The 19,258-nt window shown below is 47.4% G+C and overlaps 1 protein-coding gene across 6 annotated transcripts in view; it reads right to left on the reverse strand.

Annotated features, from left to right (window-relative positions):
- Positions 1-19,258, reverse strand: part of LOC145359744 (uncharacterized) — a 52,987-nt gene that overhangs the window by 15,620 nt on the left and 18,109 nt on the right. For 5 of the 6 annotated variants that reach the window (XM_080214497.1, XM_080214495.1, XM_080214494.1 and 2 more), the window contains 3 exons: positions 7,286-7,493; positions 4,983-5,129; positions 1-105 (listed from right to left, as the gene is read on the reverse strand). The exon at positions 1-105 is cut by the window's left edge and continues 16 nt beyond it. In XM_080214497.1, coding sequence (XP_080070623.1) covers positions 1-105; positions 4,983-5,129; positions 7,286-7,493 — 460 coding nt within the window. The remainder of the gene's footprint in view (positions 106-4,982; positions 5,130-7,285; positions 7,494-19,258) is intronic. The other variant, XM_080214496.1, reaches the window with a different exon arrangement.

The raw sequence follows: 19,258 nt of genomic DNA on the forward strand, positions 1-19,258 counted from the left end.
CAGTTCAACCTTTCCAAAGAAATCTCTCCCCTGTCTCCCTGTCATCTTCAACAGGCTTTCCAGGAAGAACAAATCAATGAGTCGCTTGCTGGCATATGTCCTGACCTGCAAGAAAACAGATGTAAATTATTAGGCATCAAAGTGTTTATTTTATTAATTATTGTAAATCACTGATGTACCTCGATCTCCTTTCATTTTCTTTCACGGTTTTTCAGATTGTCCTTCCCCAGCCAAAGCTAATTCCAACTCCACAAGCTAACGAAGTTCAAGGGCGTAAACTGGAAAATCCCGCCAAGATCATCAGATCTTCCCATTGTCCGCCCTTCACCCGTTCCGATTCCCGTGACGGGCAGGGCAGCACAATTCCGGCCCAAATTTTGTCTATCAATAAACCACAGCTATGTTCAATTTATTTGCAAAGGTGTGGCCTAACTGGATCCCTGAAGATTTTCAAAATAATTCCTGCACCTTTCCATCCCCTTCGAATCAACTGACTCCCAAAATCAACAGCCTTTGAAATGGAGAGCTCCAGATTTTCACTATGCTTCTTAAGAACTAAAAGAGTGTTTGGATTCCGGATGAGAACCCCTGGTGTATTGTGTATATCATGTGATATATAACCCCATGGTATATTATATGTTCAGTAACAAGTCGCAAAACACCAGGTTAAAGTCCAACAGGTTTATTTGGTAGCAAAATCCACCAGCTTTCGGAGCGCTGCTCCTTCGTTAGGTGAGTGGGAGTTCTATTCACAGTAAGAAGTCTCACAACAACAGGTTGAAGTCCAACAGGTTTATTTGTAGTAAATGCCAAAGAATTCTACAGTTCCATTCACAAATAGGATATATAAAGACACAAACTCAATTTACAAAATAATGATTGGAATACGATTCTTTACAGCTAATCAAGTCTTAAAGGTACAGACAATGTGAGTAGAGAGAGCGTTAAGCACAGGTTAAAGAGATGTGTATTGTCTCCAGACAGGACAGTTAGTGAGATGTTGCAAGCCCAGGCAAGTCATGGGGGTTACAGATAGTGTGACATGAACCCAAGATCCCTGTTGAGGCCGTCCTCATGCATGCGCAACTTGGCTGTCAGTCTCCGCTCAGCAAGTCTGCACTGTCGTGTGTTGTGAAGGCCGCCTTGGAGAACGCTTACCTGAAGGTCAGAGGCCGCATGCCCGTGACCCCTGAAGTGTTCCCCAACAGGAAGGGAACAGTCTTGCCTGGTGATTGTCGAGCGATGTTCATTCATCCGCTGTCGTAGCGTCTGCATGGTCTCCCCAATGTATCATGCCTCGGGACACCCTTTCCTGTACTAGGGATCTTGGGTTCATGTCACACTATCCGTAACCCCCATGACTTGCCTGGACTTGCAAAATCTCACTAACTGTCCTGTCTGGAGACAATACACATCTTTTTAACCTGTGCTTAACCCTCTCTCCATTCACATTGTCTGTACCTTTAAGACTTAATTAGCTGTAAAGACTCACATTCCAACCATTATTTTGTAAATTGAGTTTGTCTCTTTATATGCCCTGCGAATAGAACTCCCACTCACCTGACAAAGGAGCAGCAAGTGCTCAGAAAACTAGTGGCTTTTGCTACCAAATAAACCTGTTGGACTGTAGCCTGATAGAACACTACAGCACAAACAGGCCCTTCGGCCCACGAGTTGCGCCGATCACATCTATACCTACTAAGCCATAGACCTATCTATAACCCCCAATCCCATTAGATCCCATATACTCATCCAGAAGTCTTTTAAAAGACCCCAGCGAGTTCGCCTCCACCACCACTGACAGCAGCCGATTCATAAGAACATAAGAAATAGGAGCAGGAGTAGGCCATCTAGCCCTTCGAGCCTGCCCCGCCGTTCAATAAGATCATGGCTGATCTGTCGTGGCTCAGTTCCACCTTCCCGCCCTCTCCCCATAACCCTTAATCCCCTCTCTTATCAAAAACCCATCAACCCGCGTCTTAAAAATATTTAGCGAGGCAGCCTCCACCACTTCAACGGGCACAGAATTCCAGAGATTCACCACCCTTTGAGTGAAGAAGTTCCTCCTCAACTCCGTTCTAAACCGCCTCCCCTTTATCTTGAGGCTGTGCCCCCTAGTCCTACTGTCTTTTTTGAGCGGGAAGAGTCTCTCCACCTCTATCCTATCTATCCCATTCATCATCTTATACGTCTCAATGAGATCTCCCCTCATTCTTCTAAACTCCAACGAGTACAAGCCTAGTTTATTCAGCCTCTCCTCATAGCTCAACCCCCTCAACTCCGGTAACAGCCTAGTAAACCTCCTCTGCACTCCCTCCAAGGCCAAAATATCTTTGCGCAGGTGCGGCGCCCAAAACTGCACAGTACTCCAGCTGCGGCCTCACCAATGCCCTATACAGCTGCAGCAAGACCTCCCTACTTTTATATTCAATCCCCCTCGCTATGAAGGCCAGCATCCCATTCGCCTTCCTGACCACCTGCTGCACCTGCAAGCTGGGTTTTTGCGACTCATGCACAAGGACCCCAAGGTCCCTCTGCACCGTCGCCTGCTGCAGTTTTTCGCCACGTAAGTAATAGTCCTTCCTACCATTATTCCTACCAAAGTGAACCACCTCACACCTGCCATTCACTCACCGCCCTCTGAGTGAAAAACTTACCCCTAACATCACCTCTGTACTTGCTTCCCTGCACCTTAAATCTGTGTCCTCTTGTAGCGACCATTTCAGCCCTGGGAAATAGCCTCTGAGAATCCACCCTATCTATTCCTCTAAACATCTTATAAACCTCTATCAGGTCACCTCTCAACTTTCATCTCTCCAGGGAGGAGAGTCCCAGCTCCCTCAACCTATCTTCATAAGGCATGCCTCCCAATCCAGGCAACATCCTTGTAAATCTCCTCTGTACCCTTTCAATAGCTTCCATGTCCTTCCTATAGTGAGGCGACCAGAACTGTGCACAGTACTCCAAGTGGGGTCTGACAAGGGTCCTTTAAAGTTGCAGCATTACCTCCCCACTCCTAAACTCAATCCCTCGATTAATGAAGGCCAGTACACCATACACCTTCTTGACCACATCCTCCACCTGTGAGGCCGATTTAAGAGTCCTATGGACCTGGACCCCAAGATCCCTCTGCTCTTCAACACTGCTAAGACTCCTACCCTTGATATCGTATTCCTTCATCCCATTGGTCCTGCCAAAATGGACCACTACACATTTATCTGCGTTGAAGTCCATCTGCCACTCCTCCGCCCAGTCTTGCATCCTATCTATGTCCCGCTGCAACTTCTGACATCCCTCCAGACCATCTACAACACCACCAACCTTCGTATCGTCTGCGAACTTGCTAACCCATCCCTCCACTTCCTCATTCAGGTCATTTGTGAAAATGACAAACAGCAAGGGTCCTAGAACAGATCCCTGCGGCACTCCACTGGTGCAGAAAAAGACCCATCCACAACCACTCTCTGCCTTCTGCAGGCAAGCCAGTTCTGGATCCACAAGGCCAAAGCCCCCTGGATCCCATGCCCTCTCACCTTCTTTTGGGCACCCAGGTCGATAAGGTTGTTAAGAAGGCGTACGGTGTGTTAGCTTTTATTGGTAGAGGGATTGAATTTCGGAGCTTTGAGGTCATGTTACAACTGTACAAAACTCTGGTGCGGCCGCACTTGGAGTATTGTGTACAGTTCTGGTCGCTGCATTATAAGAAGGATATGGAGGCATTGGAAAGGGTGCAGAGGAGGTTTACCAGGATGTTGCCTGGTATGGTGGGGAGGTCTTATGAGAAAAGGCTGAGGGACTTGAGGTTATTTTCATTGGAGATAAGAAGGTTATGAGGTGACCTGATTGAGGCATACAAGATGGTCAAAGGATTGGATAGGGTGGACAGTGAGAGCCTTTTACCTCAGATGGTGATGGCTAACACAAGGGGACGTAGCTTTAAATTAAGGGGTGGTAATTATAGGACGGGTGTCAGAAGTAGGTTCTTTACTCAGAGGGTAGTAAGGTCGTGGAATGCCCTGCCTGCAGCAGTTGTGGACTCGCCAACTTTAAGGGCGTTCAAATGGTCGTTGGATAGGCATATGGATAACACTGGAATAGTTTAGATTAGAGGGTCATTAGATTGGTTCCACTGGTCGGCGCAACATTGAGGGCCGAAGGGCCTGTACTGCGCTGTAATGTTCTATGTTCTCCCGGTGTCTGCGTGGGTTTCCTCTGGGTGCTCCGGTTTCCTCCCACAGTCCAAAGATGTCCAGGTTAGGTGGATTGGCCATGCTAAATTCTCCCTTAGTGTCCCAAAATGTGTAGATTAGGGGAATTAGCGGGATAAATAGGTGGGGTTACAGGGATAGGGCCTGGGTGGGATGGTTGGTTAGCAGATTGGTATAGACACATTGGGCCAAATGGCCTCCTCTGCACTAGGATTCCACACTGCATGGGGATTCTATGATTAGCCTTGTACCATCATCCTATTTGTAATTTAACCTCTCCTGTCTAGCACCTGACACAGGCTTTCCTTCTGTTCCACCATCACCCTCTGGCTTTTCTCTGCTTCTGTATTTACTTAAAACTGGTCAGACTTGAACTTTTGCCAATTTTGACCAAAGGTCACAAAACCTTAAACGTTAATTCTGTTTCTCCCTCCACGGATACTGCCTGATAAATAGTACTGCACTCAAAAGACTATTCTTCATACCACAGCCTTTCAGAAATGACCAATTATTTGACCACAGTGAGGCCCAAATGTGCTGACAACCACATGTTCATCTTTGCCAACAGAGATTAAGGGATGGGAACACTGAGATAACCTGTACCAAACAAGCTGCTGAAATGCTGACTGTAACTGTGCTAAACCCAGCTGACCACTTACCCACGATCAGAGCAACAATACACTGGATAACTTCTTGACTAATACTTTTATGGTAGTCACTGCAATGTGATACAATCACCGTGACCAGCAGACAACTCTCTGCTTCTTCACTTACTGCCTGCTGCTCCTGTTCATATATCTCAGTGTTATATTCCCTCAATAGTGACACTGCAACATTCCTCATTTCCTCTTCCAGTACCTCTGGTAGGATTACTTCCTGTAGGATTTCCTCCAGCAAAGTTTCACTCACAGCTTCTCTCACCTGTAGGATTAAAAACACAATCATAAATTCTTTGGAAGACCCATAGAACCTCCACAGTGCAGAAAGGGGCCATTTGGCCCATCAAGTCTACACTGCCCACAATGCCACCCAGGCCCTTTCCCCATATCCCTATATATTTACCCGCTAATCTCTCTAATCTACGCATCTCAGGACACTAAGGGGCAAGTTTAGCATGGCCAATCAACCTAAAATCCGCACATCTTTGAAGTGAGAGGGGAAACCAGAGCACCCGGAGGAAACCCATGCAGACACAAGGAGAACATGCAAACTCCACATAGACAGTGACCCGAGCCAGGAATCAAACCCAGGTCCCTGGAGCTGTGAAGCAGCAGTGCTAACCACTGTGACGCCCCAGAACAGATTTACCCGGTGAGCAAGGTCTCAGGCTAAAGAAAGACTTTTGTCTTTCAAGCTGCTTAGAAACGTTTCAAACAGCTTCAACATGACGTTATACTCTGAGCTGCAGCGACAGTCATTATGTAGGAAAACACTGCAGTCATTCTGCATCAACAACATAAGAACATAAGAAATAGGAACAGGAGTAGGCCATCTAGCCCTTCGAGCCTGCCCCGCCATTCAATAAGATCATGGCTGATCTGTCGTGGCTCAGTTCCACTTTCCCGCCCTCTCCCCATAACCCTTAATCCCCTCGCTTATCAAAAACCCATCAACCCGCGTCTTAAAAATATTTAGCGAGGTAGCCTCCACCACTTCAACGGGCAGAGAATTCCAGAGATTCACCACCCTTTGAGTGAAGAAGTTCTTCCTCAACTCCGTTCTAAACCGCCCCCCCCTTTATCTTGAGGCTGCGCCCCCTAGTCCTACTGTCCTTTCTGAGCGGGAAGAGTCTCTCCACCTCTATCCTATCCATCCCATTCATCATCTTACATGTCTCAATGAGATCTCCCCTCATTCTTCTAAACTCTAACGAGTACAAGCCTAGCTTATTCAGCCTCTCCTCATAGCTCAACCCCCTCAACTCCGGCATCAGCCCAGTAAACCTCCTCTGCACTCCCTCCAAGGCCAAAATATCCTTGCGTAAGTACGGCGCCCAAACAAGCTGCAATGAATGGTTAGTTCTATTGCTTCTGAGAGGGTTGGTTAGAGAAAGAATGTTAGGCTAAGGAGAATTCAGAGTGGCACGATGGCACAGTGGTTAGCACTGCTGCTTCACAGTGCCAGGGACCCAGGTTTAAATCCCAGCTTGGGTCACTGTCTGTGTGGAGTTTGCACATTCTCCCTGTGTCTGCATGGGTTTCCTCCATGTGTTCTGGTTTCCTCCCACAGTCCAAGAGATGCGCTGGTTAGGTGCATTGGCCAATTTAAATTCTCCCTCAGTGTACCCCGAACAAATGCCAGAATGTGGTGACTAGGGGATTTTCACAGTAACTTCATTGCAGTGTTAATGTAAGCCTACTTGTGACTAATAAATAAACTTTAAATTTCTGCACCTAAAAAGTGCCAGGGAATGTTTAAGTATCAGCCTCGAACAATCTCAGCACTGAATTAGACGTGACTGGTTTAAGCTCCACTCTGGAGACATGAGCATATATACCACATACACACTCCATATGCGCACATATATATATATGTATATATATATGCACACACATCTCACACACACACACACTAGATATAAAGTATGATAAATAGGGACAATCCTAAGGCAGTATTTGATTCGGGAGTTCTGGCTAATCTTTCTCAGTGACCAATCCTGTCTGATTGTTTGTGGAACCTTGCTGTGTGTAATTGGCAGCTGCATTTCTCTATTTTGGAACAGTAACTGCATTTCATTAACTGTAAGAGTTTTGGGGATATAAGTGTACAGCTATTGTAACTGTATCAATGAACTGTGGATTGATGTCTTAAAGAAGCTAATCCTGGCATAATGCCCAAAACGTGTTGTTACATTTACTACAGTTCCACATGCACGCTGTGTCCGGGGAAATGCCCCCTGGTACTGTTGTGACTGTGTCGGACAAGTGAGACCAAACTCATTTCTTTAACATGTCACTTGGCTGTCAATGATTCTTCTACACTTTCATTTGGGACAGATCAAGGTTTCATTATGAGATGAGTTTCATTTTAAACAGGAAACCTAATAATCTTGAACAAGGTTATTCAGTGATACCCACAAGCTGTGGCACCATTGGCTGAATGGTCTCTACTATTACTTCTGTCAGAGATTCATTGATGGCTACGGAGGTCAGGTGATTGCCAACAAACTCCTCAACAATGCTTCGGATCAATCCCAAGGTCAGCTCGCTGACTACCTCCTCCAGGACTGTGTCTAATACTGCCACAGCTGGCTGCTGCTTCAATACGTCCAGTTTAACCATCTGTCTGAAAGATACAAATAGCAGTTTGTGAAATTATACCAGAACATCACGCAGCATACATACAACGGGTCTGAGGGATTCATCTCTCCAGAGATTTGTGTCAGCTACACTGTGAGCAGTGTGAACAGTTTTCGAGGAGATTCACTAATAATTTTTCAAGGCAGTTGGGCTTATTTAAAGTCTTGTCAGTATTGGCCGCAAACTGAAAATAAAGAAAAGTATCCACCAGGCCAGTTCCAGCGTGTCAGAGTCAACATTCCACAGGAATGTTGTGTACCCCGCGGCAGGTTGTACAGAGAGTTCCAATGAAGACATACTAAGCTATGGGATCTACATTATATGCATGGGAAGCTGATTCCTTTTACACAGTTTACATTTGTTAAGTCACAGCTGTTCTTTGTGCCAAAGAAATACATTTCCCAATCATTTGGATTAAGCAATAGAAAAGCAAAGTGGAAATCTCATGTGAAAATAATTGCATGTTTCCGATACTTGAAACAAGTGACTGAGTTAACAACTGATTGCACATCTTCCAATAAGCTTACGGTTAATGAAATAAGGCTTTATTATACTAATGTTGCATATAGAGTACAGCAACAACAATGTGCATTTTGATAGTGCCTTTGATATAGTAAAATGATCCTGGTTGCTTCACAGAAGTATTATTGGACAGGAATTGACAGTGAGTCTCATAAGGAAGTACAAGGACAGGTGACCAAAATTTTGGTCAAAGAGGTAAGTTTTAAAGGAGGGAAGTGAGATAGGGGGCCTGATTTTACCATTTTGATTCTAAGTGCTGAGTCTGGGCACAATTCAGGTCTGACTTGGAAACCTATCCTCAGGCGCTCCCACACACACTTAGACTGAAAAAAAATCATGGGTCTGAATCGCACTGTGTCTGACAAATTTATTGGAGTTCTATGAGGAAGGAGGCGTTCTCAGGGAAAAGTACCGAAGGAAGGTGGCGGATATTCAAGGAATGTTTGTCTGGAGCTCTGCATGACAACGTTCCGATGAGACAAGGGGGTTTTGGTAGGTCGCAGGAACCGTGGTGCACAAAGGCTGTGGTGAACCTAGTCAGGAGGAAAAGGAAGGTGTACAAAAGGTTCAGGGAGCTAGGAGAAGTTAAGGATCTTGAGGAGTATAAGAATTGTAGAAAGGAGCTTAAAAGGGAAATTAGGAGAGCCAGAAGGGGTCATGAGAAGACCTTGGCGGGTAAGATTAAGGAGAATCCCAAGGCCTTCTATAAATATGTGAAAAGTAAAAGGATGAGAAGAGAAGGGATAGGACCTATAAAAGGTGAAGGGGTTAAGGTCTATGTGGAACCAGAAGAAATGGCAGAGGTGCTTAATGAGTACTTTGCCTCAGTATTCACAGTGGAAACTGATCTGGGAGATTTTGCTACGGATTTGCAGCAGATGGAAAAGATTGAGTATGTGGATATTAAGGAGGAGGATGTGTTAGAACTTTTGAATTCTATCAAGATAGATAAGTCGCCGGGACCAGATGGGATGTGCCCCAGGATACTGTGGGAGGTGAGGGAAGTGATTGCAGAGCCCCTGGCGATGATCTTTGCGTCGTCAATGGAGACGGGAGAGGTTCCGGAAGATTGGAGGATTGCGGATGTGGTTCCTATTTTCAAGAAAGGGAACAGGGATAGCCCGGGAAATTACCGACCGGTGAGTCTGACCTCAGTGGTTGGTAAGCTGATGGAGAGGCTTCTGAGGGACAAGATTTACGAGCATTTGGAGAGGTTTGACATGATCAGAAATAGTCAGCATGGTTTTGTCAAGGGCAGGTCGTGCCTTACGAGCCTAGTTGAGTTCTTTGAAAATGTGACTGAACACATCGACGAAGGAAGTGCAGTGGACGTGGTGTACATGGACTTCAGCAAGGCGTTTGATAAGGTCCCCCATGCAAGACTTCTTGAGAAGGTGAGAGGGCATGGGATCCGAGGGCCTTTGGCCTTGTGGATCCAAAACTGGCTTGCCTGCAGAAGGCAGAGAGTGGTTGTGGATGGGTCTTTTTCTGCACGGAGGTCAGTCACCAGTGGAGTGCCCCAGGGATCTGTTCTAGGACCCTTGCTGTTTGTCATTTTCATAAATTACCTAGATGAGGAAGTGGAGGAATGGGTTAGTAAGTTCGCTGATGACACAAAGGTCGGTGGTGTTGTGGATGATCTGGAAGGATGTCAAAAGTTGCAGCAGGACATAAATAGGATGCAGGACTGGGCGGAGAAGTGGCAGATGGACTTCAACACGGATAAATGTGTAGTCGTCCATTTTGGCAGAACCAATGGGATGAACGAGTACACTATCAAGGGCAGGAGTCTTAGTAGTGTTGAAGAGCAGAAGGATCTTGGGGTCCGGGTCCACAGGACTCTTAAATCAGCCTCGCAGGTGGAGGATGTGGTCAAGAAGGCGTATGGTGTACTGGCCTTCATTAATCGAGGGATTGAGTTTAGGAATCGGGAGGTAATGCTGCAACTTTACAAGACCCTTGTCAGACCTCACTTGGAGTACTGTGCACAGTTCTGGTCGCCTCACTATAGGAAGGACGTGGAAGCTATTGAAAGGGTACAGAGGACATTTACAAGGATGTTGCCTGGATTGGGAGGCATGCCTTATGAAGTTAGGTTGAGGGAGCTGGGACTCTTTTCCCTGGAGAGACGAAGGTTGAGAGGTGACCTGGTAGAAGTTTATAAAATGTTGAGAGGAATAGATAGGGTGGATTCTCAGAGGCTATTTCCCCGGGTTGAAATGGTCGCTACGAGAGGACACAGGTTTAAGGTGCGGGGAGGCAAGTACAGAAGTGATGTTAGGGCTAAGTTTTTCACTCAGAGGGTGGTGAGTGAATGGAATCGGCTGCCGTCAGTGATGGTGGAGGCGAACTCGCTGGGGTCTTTTAAAAGACTTCTGGATGAGTATATGGGATCTAATGGGATTGGGGGTTATAGATAGGTCTATGGCTTAGTAGGTATAGATGTGATCGGTGCAACTCGTGGGCCGAAGGGCCTGTTTGTGCTGTAGTGTTCTATGTTCTATGTGTCTAGGGCAGTGGATAGAGGAGAGCCGGGGGATGTGGTGTTTCTTGATTTTCAGAAGGCGTTTGATAAGGTGCCGCACAAGAGGTTATTACAGAAGGTTAGGGGGCATGGAGTTGGGGGTAGGGTGTTAGCGTGGATAGGGGATTGGCTGTCAAATAGGAGGCAGAAAGTGGGGGTCAATGGGTGCTATTCGGATTGGCGGATGGTGACTAGTGGAGTGCCCCAGGGGTCGGTGCTGGGGCCTCAGCTATTCACCATTTATATAGATGATCTGGAGGAGGGAACCGAGTGTATGGTGTCGAAATTTGCTGATGACACCAAGATTGGGGGAACGGCAAATTGTGCGGAGGGTGTGGAAAGTCTGCAGAGGGATCTAGATAGGCTGGGCGAATGGGCCAGGAACTGGCAAATGGAATTTAATGTTAGCAAGTGTGAAGTGGTCCACTTTGGTAGGAATAATGGTAGGAAGGACTATTACTTACATGGCGAAAAACTGCAGCATGCAACAGTGCAGAGGGACCTCGGGGTCCTTGTGCGTGAGTCGCAAAAACCCAGCCTGCAGGTGCAGCAGGTGGTCAGGAAGGCAAATGGGATGCTGGCCTTCATAGCGAGGGGGATTGAATATAAAAGTAGGGAGGTCTTGCTGCAGCTGTATAGGGCATTGGTGAGGCCGCAGCTGGAGTACTGTGTGCAGTTTTGGTCGCCGCACTTATGCAAGGATATTTTGGCCTTGGAGGGAGTGCAGAGGAGGTTTACTAGGCTGATGCCGGAGTTGAGGGGGTACCGGAGGAGAGGCTGAATAAACTAGGCTTGTACTCATTAGAGTTTAGAAGAATGAGGGGAGATCTCATTGAGACATATAAGATGATGAATGGGATGGATAGGATAGAGGTGGAGAGACTCTTCCCGCTCAGAAAGGACAGTAGGACTAGAGGGCACAGCCTCAAGATAAAGGGGGGGGCAGTTTAGAACGGAGTTGAGGAGGAACTTCTTCACTCAAAGGGTGGTGAATCTCTGGAATTCTCTGCCCGTTGAAGTGGTGGAGGCTGCCTCGCTAAATATATTTAAGACGTGGGTTGATAGATTTTTGATAGGCGAGGGGATTAAGAGTTATGGGGAGAGGGCGGGAATGTGGAACTGAGCAGCGACAGATCAGCCATGATCTTATTGAATGGCGGGGCAGGCTCGAGGGGCTAGATGGCCTACTCCTGCTCCTATTTCTTATGTTCTTATGTTATGTTATCGCACCCAAAATGCTGCAGTTCCGATTGGAGCTTTGAACTGCACACGCGCAGTGAGAATATAATGTGAAAAACGCGCCTCTGTCATATCAGTCCTGGGGCGCAGAAAGCGGATAAAACACACCAGGAGCGATGGCCGCCACAGACATCACCTCAGCCCCACAACACAACTGTCTCCCCCTTATCCACTGCCCCCACTGACACCCAACCAATCACGGCCCCGGCCTCCTTTGCAACCCCCCCACTGATCACATGCAGGGTGGCAGTATCCCCACCAGTGATCCATCTGGACTCCATGCCCCCACCAGTGAGCGATCAGGCCTCCCTCCCCCACCAGAGATGCATCTTACTCGCCTCCTCCCACCCTCCTCTCCCCGAGAATGATCAGACTTCCCCCCTCTCCCCACCAGAGAATCATCAGGCCTTCTTCTCTCCCCCGCCCCCCTCCACGGAATGATTAGGCCACCCCCTCCAGAGAACGATTGGCTTCCCTCCTCTCCCACCTTCCCCCTCACCAGAAAATAATCAGGCCTCTCTCCTCCCTCCCCACCAGAGATATATCTGACCCACCTCCTCCTCCCTCCCTCTCTTCATCAGAGAATGATCTGACCTGCCTCTCTCCCCCCTCCATCAGAGATCCATCTGGCCTTCCTCCCTCCCACCAGAGAATGATCTGGCCCACCTCCTTCTCCCCCCATCAGAGAACAGAACATAGAACAGTACAACATAGTACAGGCCCTTCGGCCCTCGATGTTGTGCTGAGCTTTGTCCAAAACCAAGATCAATCTATCCCACTCCCTATCATTCTGGTGTGCTCCATGTGCCTATCCAATAACCACTTGAAAGTTCCTAAAGTGTCCGACTCCACTATCACAGCAGGCAGGCCATTCCACACCCCAACCACTCTCCGAGTGAAGAATCTACCTCGGACATCCCTCCTATATCACCCACCACGAGCCTTATAGTTATCCCCCTAGTAACAGCTACATCCACCTGAGGAAATAGTCTCTGCACGTCCAGTCTATCTATCCCCCTATAATGATCTGGCCCGCCTCCCTCCTCGCTATCAGAGAATGATCGAATCTGATTCCCCCCCCAGTCACCGATCTGTGTTAGAGAGCTGCTGGAAGCGCTGGATTTTTCTCTTCAGCAGGCGGAGCGCCCAAAACAGACGTTTGCCGAGCATGTCTGTTTTGTGCCGAATCTGGACAGGCGAACACGATGCTAAAGGGGTAAATGCTGGTAAAGTTGGCAGCCAATTAGTTCAATTTAAATCCATGCAAATGCATTTAAATCACCGTTGCGCATGATTCGGTGGCAGTTCGGATTGCAGCTATTTTCAGGTCTTGGTAAAGTGGGCATCTGTGTGGACATAGGCGCGGATCACGTTAATGGCCTCACGCCCGATTTTACCAAATTTTTGTGTCCAAAAACAGGTACAATGCAATGGTAAAATCAGGCCCAAAGTGTTATAGAAAGGTGAAGGAGAGAATTCCAGAGCTTAGGCCATGAAGATTGAACGCACAGCCGCTAGTATGGGAGGAATCAAAATTGATGATATTCGAAAGTCCAGAATTGGGGATCAGAGAGATCCCGGGAAGGAGGGTAACAGGACTGAAAAATGGGGAGCGGTGAGGTCAGCAAAGGATTTGACAGGAATTTGAAAATCAAGGTGCTGTATCAATTCCTGAGCAGATCCTTTCACACACAGGCAGAAGCTATAATTCAGACACAGCCCACACCCTCAGAGCCACAGTCACGTGGAGTTCTTGGAGGAGGGAGCCTCACTTCAGTTTGTTTTCAATTCAGGCAGAATTGCCAACTCGGGCATTATATTCCAATGGAAATCTTGTAACTTCATCAGCACTGCCAGCAAGTATTTGCACTGTGAGAGTTTACAGATTACAGCTTGGATAGTCTGAGGTGCCAGCTCAGTGGGCGCACTCTCATCTGAGTCGAAAAATTGGAGTTCCACTCAGAGACTCAATCCAGGTTGAAACTTCAGTGCGGTGCTGTCTTTCAGATAAAGTGTTAAAGTCAAAGTCTTGTCTCCCATCTAAGTTGGTTGTAAGATGCCATTATATGGCTTGGTGCCCTAATTTTTAGTGCATAACCAACAACGCTAAAACAGATAATCTGCTGAGTATCTCTTTTTGTGGGCCTGACTGTGTTTAAACTGGCTGCTGTGTTTTCTACATTACAAAGAGGTGATTTAGTCCACATTAATCCTCAACACCAGTGCCCCACAAGGCTGTGTTCTCAGCCCCCTACAATACTCCTTATACACCTATAGACTGTGGAGCTAAATTCCTCTCCAATTTGGTTTTCAAGTTTGCTGATACACCACCGTAGCAGGTCGGATCTCAAACAATGGTGAGACAGAGTACAGGAATGAGATAGCGAATCTGGTGAACTGGTGCAGTGACAATAATCTCTCCCTCAATGTCAACACAACGAAGGAGATTGTCATCGACTTCAGGAAGCATAAAGGAGAACATGCCCCTGTCTACATCATAGAAACCCTACAGTACAAAAAGAGGCCATTTGGCCCATCAAGTTTGCACCAACCACAATCCCACCCAGGCCCTACAATTGTACCCCTACATACTTTACATGCTTATCCCTCTAACCCACACATCTCAGGCCACTAAGGGGCAATTTTTTAGCATGGCCAATCAACCTAACTCACACATCTTTGGACTGTGGGAGGAAACCGGAGCACCCGGAGGGAACCCACATAGACACAAGGGGAATGTGCAAACTCCCTACAGATAAGAACATAAGAACATAAGAAATAGGAGCAGGAGTAGGCCATCCAGCCCTTCGAGCCTGCCCCGCCATTCAATAAGATCATGGCTGATCTGTCGTGGCTCAGTTCCACCTTCCCGCCCTCTCCCCATAACCCTTAATCCCCTCTCCTATCAAAAACCCATCAACCCGCGTCTTAAAAATATTTAGCGAGGCAGCCTCCACCACTTCAACGGGCAGAGAATTCCAGAGATTCACCACCCTTTGAGTGAAGAAGTTCCTCCTCAACTCCGTTCTAAACCGCCCCCCTTTTATCTTGAGGCTGTGCCCCCTAGTCCTATTGTCTTTTTTGAGCGGGAAGAGTCTTTCCACCTCTATCCTATCCATCCCATTCATCATCTTATACGTCTCAATGAGATCTCCTCTCATTCTTCTAAACTCTAACGAGTACAAGCCCAGTTTATTCAGCCTCTCCTCATAGCTCAACCCCCTCAACTCCGGTATCAGCCTAGTAAACCTCCTCTGCACTCCCTCCAAGGCCAAAATATCTTTGCGCAGGTGCGGTGCCCAAAAATGCACACAGTACTCCAGTTGCGGCCTCACCAATGCCCTATACAGCTGCAGCAAGACCTCCCTACTTTTATATTCAATCCCCCTCGCTATGAAGGCCAGCATCCCATTCGCCTTCCTGACCACCTGCTGCACCTGCAAGCTGGGTTTTTGCGACTCATGCACAAGGACCCCGAGGTCCCTCTGCACCGTCGCCTGCTGCAGTTTTTCGCCCCGTAAGTAATAGTCCTTCCTACCATTTTTCCTACCAAAGTGGACCACCTCACACTTGCCAACATTAAATTCCATTTGCCATTTCCTGGCCCATTCGCCCAGCCTATCTAGATCCTTCTGCAGACTCTCCACACCCTCCGCACAATTTGCCGTTCCACCAATCTTGGTGTCATCAGCAAATTTCGACACTCTACACTCGGTTCCCTCCTCCAGATCATCTATATAAATGGTAAAAAGCTGAGGCCCCAGCACCGACCCCTGGGGCACTCCACTAGTCACCATCCGCCAATCCGAATAGCACCCGTTGACCCCCACTCTCTGCCTCCTATTTGACAACCAATCCTCTATCCACGCTAACACCCTACCCCCAACTCCATGTCCCTCGACCTTCTGCAATAACCTCTTGTGAGGCACTTTGTCAAACGCCTTCTGAAAATCTAGAAAGACGACATCCACCGGCTCTCCTCTATCCACCGCCCTAGACACATCCTCATAGAACTCCAGTAAATTTGTCAGACACGACTTCCCTTTAATGAAACCGTGCTGCGTCTGCTCTATCAAGCAATTCCCTTCAAGATGCCTTGCAATTTCCTCCTTAATGACAGATTCTAACATTTTACCTACCACAGACGTTAAACTAACCGGCCTATAATTCCCCGCCTTTTGCCTGGCACCCTTCTTAAACAACGGCGTAACATTAGCCGTTTTCCAATCATCCGGCACTTCCCCGGAATCCAGCGACGTTTGGAAAATAACCACCAAGGCATCCACTATCACCTCCGCCATTTCTTTCAGAACCCTCGGATGCATTCCATCCGGTCCTGGGGACTTGTCCACAATCAGCCCCTCCAGTCTGTCGAGCACCGCCTTTCTAGTAACAGTAATGTCATTAAGACCCTCCAGTCCTACCACCTTTCTATCGCTAACACCCGGCAAATTATTCACGTCCTCCTCCGTGAAGACAGAAACAAAAAAGTTATTCAATACCTTAGCCATATCCCCATCCCCTACCACTAGGTCCCCTTTCTCATCCTCTAAAGGACCAACATTCACCCTAGCCAGCCTCTTCCTTTTTATATATTTATAAAAACTCTTGCTATCCTTTTTTATATTAAGCGCTAGCCCAGCTTCATAGTTTCTCCTACCCTTCCTTATCAACTTCTTTGTCAATCTTTGTTGACATTTAAACCTCTCCCAATCCTCTTCTCGCCCACTACTCTTAGCTACTCTAAATTCCTCCGCTTTTAGTTTAACACTTTCCTTCACCTCCTTTGTTATCCACGGCTTATTACCTCTCCTCCTACTATCCTTTTTGACCTTCGGAATAAATTTCCGTTGAGCACCAAGAAAGATCTCCTTAAAGATCCTTAAAGATAGTGACCCAAGCTGGGAATCGAACCCAAACCCCTGATGCTGTGAAGCAGCAGTGCTAACCACTGCGCTACCGTGCCGCCACATCAATGGGGGCGAAGTAGAAATGGTCGGGAGCTTCAAGTTTTTAGGTGTCCAGATCACCAACAACCTGTCCTGGTCCCTTCATGCCGACACTACAGTTAAGAAAGGCCACCAACGCTACTACTTTCACAGAAGACTAAAGAAATGCTACAACTTTATAAGACCCTTGTCAGACCCCACTTGGAGTACTGTGCTCAGTTCTGGTCGCCTCACTACAGGAAGGATGTGGAAGCTATTGAGAGGGTGCAGAGGAGATTTACAAGGATGTTGCCTGGATTGGGTGACATGCCTTATGAGGATAGGTTGAGGGAGCTCAGTCTTTTCTCCCTGGAGGGACGAAGAATGAGAGGTGACCTGATAGAGGTGTATAAGATGCTGAGAGGTATAGATAGGGTGGATTCTCAGAGGCTATTTCCCAGGGCTGAAATGGTCGTTACGAGAGGACACAGGTTTAAGGTGCTGGGGAGTAGGTACAGAGGAGATGTCAGGGGTAAGTTTTTCATTCAGAGGGTGGTGGGTGAGTGGAACCAGCTGCCCTCGGTGGTGGTAGAGACAAACTTGTTGGGGTCTTTTAAGAGACTTCTGGATGAGTACTTGGGATTTAATGGGATTGAGGGTCATAGATAGGCCTAGTAGGTAGGGATATGATCAGCGCAACTTGTGGGCCGAAGGGCCTGTTTGTGCTGTAGTGTTCTATGTTCTAAATTTGCCATGTCCGTTACGACTTGCACCAACTTTTATAGATGCATCATAGAAAGGATGCTTTCCAGTTGTATCACAGCTTGGTATGGCTCCTGCTCTACCCAAGACCACAAGAAACTAAAGAGTCATGAATGAAGCCCAGCCCATTCAAACCACTCAACCCAGTCTCTCACCCACTGACTCTGTCTACACTTCCCGCTGCCTCAAAAAAGCAGCCAGCATAATCAAGGACACCACACACCCCGGACATTCGATCTTCCATGTTCTTTCGTTGGGGGAAAGATACAAAAGTCTGACAACATGTTGTTGTTTGTCCATCGTTATCGATGAGGGCCTTGACACCATTAGTTATTTTGAGGCTGGTTGCGGTGTGTCCGAAGACTGATCAGGCCAATTCGGGCACGGAATGTCCTGGCACAATGGACAGACTTGTGTAGACACTATAGTTGTTGTGCTGGTGGCTCTGGACTTGTGCAGCTCGCGCTTAAGTTGCACTTCAGCAATACATCTTGCTTCGTAAGCTTGACAGCCTTTGTGGATGAGGCAGCACCAGGTAGGGCGGTTTTATGCCAGCGTTTCCCAGGCGGTCGTGTCAATGTCAAGCGACTTCAGGGAAGCTTTGAGTGTCTCTTTGAAACGTTTCTTCTGCCCTCCATGCGAGCGTCTTCCAGCAGAGAGTTCCCCAAAAAGGAGCTGCTTGGGTATGCGCTTGTCTGACATACGGATGACATGACCTGCCCACCAGGTCTGCACTCTCCACAGCAGTGTGTGGACTGATGGTGGACTTGCTCTAAAGAGAACTTCAGTGTCTGGTACTTTGTTTTGCCATTGGATGTGTAATATTCTGCGAAGACAAGTCATGTGGAAATGATTGGGCTGTCTTGCATGCCTTCAATAAACAGTCCACGTTTCACAGGCATACAGGAGGGTAGTGAGTACCACGGCGCTATAGAACTTCAGTTTTGTTGCTGGGCTGATTCCTCAATGTTCCCATACAGTGGAGCGCAGTCTACCAAAAGTAGAACTTGCCTTTGCTATTCTGCAGTTAACTTCTGTATCAATAGTCACTGCTTGGGAGAGGGTGCTGCCAAGTGAACTGGTCCACTGCCTGTAGTTTCTGCCCTTTGATTGTGATTATGGGTTCTGTGTACGGTGCATGAGGAGCAGGCTGGTGCATGACATCAGTCTCTTTAATGTTGATGGTGAGTACAAAGTTGTCACAAGCCGTGGAAAATTTGTCCATACTGACTTGCATCTCCGAGCCAGCATACAGGGCACAGTCATCGGCAAAGAGGAAATCTCTCAGAACAGTCTCTTTCACTTTGGTAATAGCTTGAAGTCTCTGCAGGTTGAAAAGCTTCCCATCCACTCTGTACTTGAGGCTGATTCCAGCAACACTGTCCTGGAAGGCATCATTCAGCATGGCAGTAAACATCATGCTGAACAGTGTGGTGCGGGCACACAGCCCTATTTGATGCCATTTAATGACTGGGAATGCCTCAGAGGATTTTCCGCCATCCAATACTCTGGCCATCATGCCAAGAGGGCAGCCGACCTTTGACATGATTCTCCACAGGCCTTGTCGGCTGACAGTGTCAAAGGCTTTCGCAAGGTCAACAAAGGTTGTGTAGAGCTCACGATTCTGCTCCTGACACTTCTCCTGAAGCTGGCGCACAGCAAAAAAACGACACATATCAACCAACTCAAGAACAGCTTCTTCCCTGTGTTAGGGTTCAGGTCAGAAACTCCAAAGTGTTTTATGGAGCCTGCTTCAATCATAAGTTTTGCATCTTG

This window comes from Carcharhinus amblyrhynchos, chromosome 29 (assembly GCF_965287045.1).
Source record: "Carcharhinus amblyrhynchos chromosome 29, sCarAmb.v2.hapA, whole genome shotgun sequence".
In the NCBI taxonomy this organism is placed as follows: domain Eukaryota; kingdom Metazoa; phylum Chordata; class Chondrichthyes; order Carcharhiniformes; family Carcharhinidae; genus Carcharhinus; species Carcharhinus amblyrhynchos.